The 6,852-nt window shown below is 45.7% G+C and overlaps 1 protein-coding gene across 1 annotated transcript; it reads left to right on the forward strand.

Moving 5' to 3' along the window:
* Positions 1-1,946: 1,946 nt before the first annotated feature.
* Positions 1,947-6,189, forward strand: TXNDC15 (thioredoxin domain containing 15). The gene is made up of 5 exons (XM_035560727.2): positions 1,947-2,066; positions 2,625-3,088; positions 3,602-3,765; positions 4,304-4,434; positions 5,233-6,189. Exons 1-5 carry the CDS (start codon positions 2,015-2,017, stop codon positions 5,427-5,429), a joined length of 1,008 nt encoding a protein of 335 aa, XP_035416620.1. The 5' UTR covers positions 1,947-2,014; the 3' UTR covers positions 5,430-6,189.
* The last annotated feature ends 663 nt before the right edge of the window (positions 6,190-6,852 follow it).

Here is a 6,852-nt window from a genome sequence, read left to right on the forward strand (position 1 = left end):
ACTTGTCTTGAAGACCATGGCATTGTCTCTGTACCAGTCTGTCTTTCACTCCTTTTCTTGCCATGATGCCTGTGAAGGAGCTTGCCCAGCGTTACTGAAATCTGTGGTGGTGTGTGAAATTCAGCTGCTGAAATATAAGATGCACAAATGACCGCGAAGTTTTGGTGTACATCCATGGGTGCAACAAAAGACTCAGTTACGCAAATCCTCCCCTTTGCTAAATTTCAGATCCTTCCCTAACAAACAGAGCTATTCTAATGTATCCAAGATTTTTGAATAGATGCAAAACAATGTATTTTTTTACTAGTTTTTTCCTGAGAACAGACATTTGGCATTAAAAATCAGAAAAATGTAAGCCACCGAACAGTTGTGCAACAAAACTGGCAGGCATCTTAATGTGCCTTGTCTGTATAATGTGTAAGCACTGGGCTAGTACATTGGTTATGACTTAGGTATAAAGCCTATCTATAATTCCTGGGAGTTAATTTGTGTTACGTTAACACTTTTTTTATCATCAGCATAACAAGTACGCAATATTGCACAAACTTTTTGCTTTCTATTATGGTAGGAAGAGTATTATGTTAGGATTAAATCTGAGAAGTGTCTCAGATGCAGATATGTTGCCACAAAGCTATCTGTTGTTTTAGAGATTTGAAACACCATCGCTCATGTTTGAGATCTGACACCATCCAGGGCATCGGTAGGTGAAGGACTCTAAGACTCTGATGGCACAGAGCCAAGAGCTGGAACCACACGTAGTCCTTGGACAGGAGGAAGAAATGGGGCTGAGCTTGAAAATGCCACTTTTCTTGCCACAGTTAGGAATGGGGGAGTTTTTCCTGACTAGCCCACAGCAACGTGGATTCCTATGTGCGTTGGCTCTCAAGTTTGCTTGCTTGATCTGTATCAACCGGTCTAATTAAATATTTTCTATTTGCAAGCCTCACTTATGTTTTATATCTTTAGGCTACCATAGTTTCAATATTAATGTTCATGCAAATAGTACTTGGAAGGTAAGAAAAATAAAAACATTTTTCCAAGAAAGAAAACGTGTGCTATAAGAAAGGAGTTGATGTGCCCCACAGTAAAAGCAAAGACAAAAATCCCATTTCCATAATAAAGCTCTGACATCCATATTAATTTATGTGCATGTACAGTGTTTTCCTTCGTGTTTTTTTTTTTCCCCCAGTGTGTATGTATGGTTCATACTCTCCTAGTTCACGCTCTTCGTTCACTGTTTTGACAAATGTGTGGCTTTGGCCCAGTCTCATTGTGTGGTGCTGACAGTTTTAATGTCACACAGTAAAAAGTGGGTGTCAGCAGTCGAAGTACTGTGTCCACTCTCCACAGGTCCCAAATAGTCGTGAAGCTTCAGTATTAAACTGAAAGCAAGTAAGAACTAATTCTGTCACAGGACCATTTTATTATTTTTTAAAAAGATTATTTATCTTTCAGCTTGGAAGCTTTGCTTGATATGATGGACAGGCCCTCTCTTTTCTTTTTAGCTGTAAATATATACACACACGCATACATGCCTTTAATCTGTGGGCTTTTTACCCATCTGGCTGTATGGAAAAGCTCCTCAGGAGCTACTGAAGACCCATGCCAAACTGAATCTGTGCCTCTGGGTGCAGGGGGAGGTGGAAGCAGCCCCAGGCGGAGCTGCTCCCCCGGGGGACGGCGGGGCGGTTCAGGGGGAAAAAGGCGAGAAAATTGGGTAAAAGTTCTTTATTATGTGCGGTTTATGTGAACGCTTTATTGTCCTGCAGCGCTGAGCCCCGGCGGCTTGCGGATAACCCCGCCTTAACCGCGAGGCGTTCTCGATGCTGCCCGGTGCAGCGCCCGCCTCAGCGCGCCCAAGATGGCGCCCACCGCTCTCTCTCCCTCCCGCCCGCCGCCACCACCACGCACTGCGCAGGGGCGGGAAGGGGGGCCGAGCCGGAAGCGGAAGCGGTGCCCGGAGCCCCGGCGGAAGCGGCCGTTGTCCGGGGAGACGCAGCGCGGCGGGGCCGGGATGTGGCGGCTGCTGCTGGCGCTGGCCGGGCTCGGCGGGGCCCTGGCGGCCGGTGAGGGCGGCGGGCGGGCGGGGAGCGGGGCTGGTGTCCCCCCTCTGACGTGCTCCGAGCCCGAGGCCGCCCCTCGGTGCTGAGCTCGGTTTGGGCCCTCAGTACAGGAAGGGCATCGGGGTGCTGGTGGAGGGCCTGGAGCACAGGTCCTGTGAGGGGCGGCTGAGGGAGCTGGGGGTGTTTGGTCTGGGGAAGAGGAGGCTCAGGGCAGACCTTATTGCTCTCTGCAACTGCCTGAAAGGAAGGGGTGGGGAGCTGGGGGTCGGCCTCTTCTCACAGGTAACCGGTGATAGGACTAGAGGGAACGGCCTCAAGCTGTGCCAGGGGAGGGTCAGGTTGGAAATGAGGAGACATTTCTTCTCAGAAAGAGCAGTCAGGCGCTGGGACGGGTTGCCCAGGGAGGTGGTGGAGTCACCGTCCCTGGGGGTGTTCAAGGACAGGTTGGATCTGGCACTTAGGGACATGGTTTAGTGGGTGACATTGGTGATAGGAGGATGGTTGGTCCGGATAATCTTGGAGGGCTTTTCCAACCGTAATGATTCTTTGATTCTGGTGCAGGGGCCGTGACGGAGCTGAGCGCCGCTGGGACCCCCCCGGCCGCTGCTGCTGGCTCCGCGCAGGTTGGCGGCGGCGAAGCGGTGCGGTACCGGACTGCCGAAATGGCCGACGCGATGCTGGGCAGCGGGCTCCCAGCCCAGCAGGCTGTGGGGCTCTCGGTGGTGCCGGGGGAGGCGAGGGAAGAGCAGGAGTCCACTGCTGCCACGACTGGGACTTGTGAGGCGGCAGCGGGCGGCAGTGGGGAGTGCGGCGCAGGGAGCAGGCCCTCGGCTCCCCTCGCCCAGCCCGACACGCAGGGCCGCGAGCACGCAGCAGGCTCGCCCGTTGTGCTGGAGACCGTGCTGCCCGGCACTGCCGAGGAGCCCAACGGCACTGAGAGCGTGAAGACCCCCAAGGTGGCCTGCGAGGAGAGGAACGTGACTGGGATCAGCAACTTCACGCTGCAGATCCTGAACGTGTCCCAGGTAAGTGGCCCACCCGTTTTACGGCTCCGTGCTGTGTGTGTCTGTTCCTTCAGTATTTGATTTGTTGGATTTCCTTGCGTTACAGCCTTTCTGATATTGACAAGGGAAAAAATCTGAGCGAGAAAGCTGTTTGTGTCATTCTGAGTAGAAAAAGTGGAGAAGTGGCTCAATCCACAAGCCTGTGCGCCTCACCTGCGTGCCTGTAGCGAATGGTCAGCCTTCACGCGCTGTGCATTAGTCTCTAGAATTGTTAATGGCCCTTATTGCTGGTTCCAGTGCCTATTTCTAGTTCTTTCTTGTAATAAAGGATGTTTTTTAAATTAATAAATTTGTTTAGCCTCTTGAAAAGGTTATTTTAAACACTTGTCCGTTTATTTTAAAAAGCTTTAAAACAAATGTGCAGCTACTTGATAAATCTTGCCAAGTATCTAATTGTTTGCTGAATGATGCATTTCTACGTAGGATTATTCTGTTAAATGTTTCATTGTCTGTGTCTGTTCTGCTTTCTTTAAGGATCTGATGGAGTTCCTAAACCCAAACAGCAGTGACTGTACCTTAGTCCTGTTCTATACGCCGTGGTGCCGCTTTTCTGTTAGTCTGGCCCCTCATTTTAATTCTTTACCTCGAGCGTTTCCAACTCTTCGCTTCCTGGCACTGGATGCGTCACAACATAGCAGGTAATTTACACATCCTATGCTCTAGTGTCTTATTTACAACAGCAAGTTTTGTGTTTTAAAAAACAGGAGTGTTTTATTTTAATGTTCAGTATAAATAGTTATGTGCCCCTTTTATTTTTGGCTATGCTGTTTCCATTTTTTTTTTCCTGTGGACAACATTACAGAAAGGAACTACTACTCCAACAATAGCTATAATTAACCTGGAAGCTGTGTTCTGTTAGCTGGCTTTTGGGTTTCATTATTCTGAAAAGTGCTAAATATTCCATTTACCCTCGTATATGTCCTTCAATAACAAAACTTTTATCCGTATGATACACGTGTGGAGAAGCAACGTACTGATTCACTGCTGAATCTTGCATTATTGACATAATTCATTAGCAAACCTCCCCAGTACTGCACAAAGTGGTTACACGTCGTTTTGTTACGAGGAGAGAAATTAATTTAGTAAAACTGACGCTTCCTGCGTTGTGGCTACCTTTGTTTCTTTCTCCAGTGGATTTCTTTTCCTTATACCTTGTATTTGCTTTGTGTTCAACAGTTTATCGACTAGGTTTGGAACTGTAGCCGTGCCCAATATCCTCCTTTTCCAAGGCGCTAAACCTATGGCGAGATTTAATCATACAGACAGAACGCTGGAAACACTGAAAGACTTCATTTTTAATCAAACAGGTATGTAAATCAGCTCTGAGGCATCAAAAGGAAGAACAGGTTGGCTTTTAGCTCCAAATGCAGCTTTCCTCCTCCTGTTGGTTGGTTTTTAAAACGAATTTGGTGAAAACCCTGAGAGGATCTGGCAGAGGTTGCTGCAGTGGGCTGGGTTTTGGGGCACGCTGAAGCCAGGAACTTCTTGGGCTGCTTTCACAGAGTAGGGGGAAATGGTGGGGTTTAGCTAGGGGGATTGAGCACATCTTCGTGCCCAAATACTTAATTTGGGAATAAAGGCAGGTGAACCGTGGGAACATTGCCGTGCGTGGCAGCTGGGGAAAAAGACAATTTCAGTTCTTGTGCTAGAGGAGACAAAAGGATTCCAGTTTCCCTGGTATGGCTGTCCACGTTGTGAGCTCCGTGCCTCTCTAGTCCTACTGTGCTGTGTTCAGGAAGGAAAACCAAAAACCCCATGCACAGGCCTATGTCAGCCTTCATTAGAGGCCAGAAGTTGTTATATTTGCTAATGCAGCAGAGATATTTTAAAACAACCCCCCCGCGGACACAGAAAAGGCCCTGCTGTGGAAGGACAAAACAGCCCTTTTCCTGTTACAAAAATTTGCATACACTTTGATAACATTTTGCTTTTATATAAGCAAACTACATACTCAGCGTGTTAAAACACAAGGACTGTCTCAGCAAAATGCTAAGTCTAACCGTGCATGTGCCTTAATTTGAGAACGAGAACAAAGCTCCAAATACATAAAGCTTCTCTATATTTAATGATCATTCCGGGGGTTGATCAAATGCTTTTTTTTTCAGGTATAGAAGCTAAAAGCGATGTGACTGTGACAGAGGAAGACTGGGCCGGGCCCCTGCCAAGTGTCCTGACAAAAGGAATAGACTGGCTACTCCTGTTTTCTTTGCTCTTTCTGGCTAGCTTTATCATGTATGCTACCATTCGAACTGAGAGCATTCGGTGGCTGATCCCAGGGCAAGAGCATGAACATCAAGAATAATTGGAGATGCTGAAACATGGACAAAATTTCCTGGGTGTCAGTAAAGCGGGAATTTGTGCGGACTGGAACTACATAAGAATGAACTATTGAATTTGTTGGTTGTAATTTATAATGTTGACTCAAAATTGGCTTTATTTATCAACTACTGAATCCGTAAAAAGCCAACCGAGGCAGTTAAAATGGTGAGTAGACAAGTACGAAGAAACACGAACTAAGAAAGTATTTATTGAAGTCCTCTGACCTGCTTATTTTTCATGAACTTTAATGTAAATATGTGATACGGTTCTACTTGGCTCTTCTGAAGAGGTCCCCAAACTTTGTAGATAGGATAAGATTTCTGCAGTATGCTGGCCTCTGTACGTGGTACTGCTTGGCTCAGGAGTCGAGCTGCTTTGATGGAATGATGGAATCTTCTTTTACAGAACCTACAGATGTATGAACTAATGCTTCCACATGGCCGATGTGGTAAACACGGTGGAATTAGGATGCATTGGCCCACACAGATCGTACTCAACTTTTGGCTCATGTATTCCTCAAACAATAAAACCTTACAGGGATATGCTGGTGAATGGTGGTGTTACTAAATTATTTTGTCAGTAAAATGAACTATGAAGAAGAAAAATAAGTTTTAAAACATAATGTACCTCAAATGAGTTATTCCACTGTCTGAAACAATTTTAATATTAACTGTATGTATTTGCTTTGTACTGTGGGGTACAGTAATACCAGCAATAATAAAAATTCTGAAATTTGTTTTACAGCTCTTGACAGGTGCCTGTTTTCCACCTGTGATACACCGGGGTTAGGTGCGCACTGTATTCCATGACTTTTGACTTAGTGACAGTTCTTCATAAGGTCTAGAATCGTTTCCAAAGCTTACCTCATTGTATGTGTGCAATTTATTTACCACTCCCCTCTAGAATTAAGTTGCATTCATCGTCCTCACTTTTTAAAAAAAAATAAATCCGATTTTTAGTGTAATCTTCTAAGGCACTTACAGCATTGGAAAGATGACTTTGGAAGTACAGATCACCTGTCTAAATTAGCAAGAATAGTCTTGAGATTTATTTAAACTCTACTAATGTGTTTGCAGGTTGCAAAGTCTGGGGGTGAGGCTATGTAAAGAATTTTTTCTTTTTTTAGTTTTGATTAGTATGGAACAGTTTATATAAGGAATATACTTATGTTTTTGGTGTGTGTGTGTTTTTTTTTTTTTTTGATTATCACTTAGGGTGTTACGGCAATGGCTGCCACATATAAACTCTGACATGAAGTTCTAGAGTGTGAATTAAAGTAGGAAGAAACAAAGATATTCATAAGGTTTGTTGACAAAGAGCTCGTATCCCCGTGTTGTAATGCTTTGGGTACCTTTTTGGTGCCTGTACCTTTCTGCTTAGGAAGGGTCAGGTCCTGTATTTTTGTG

This window comes from Cygnus atratus, chromosome 14 (genome assembly GCF_013377495.2).
Source record: "Cygnus atratus isolate AKBS03 ecotype Queensland, Australia chromosome 14, CAtr_DNAZoo_HiC_assembly, whole genome shotgun sequence".
NCBI classification, from domain to species: Eukaryota; Metazoa; Chordata; class Aves; order Anseriformes; family Anatidae; genus Cygnus; species Cygnus atratus.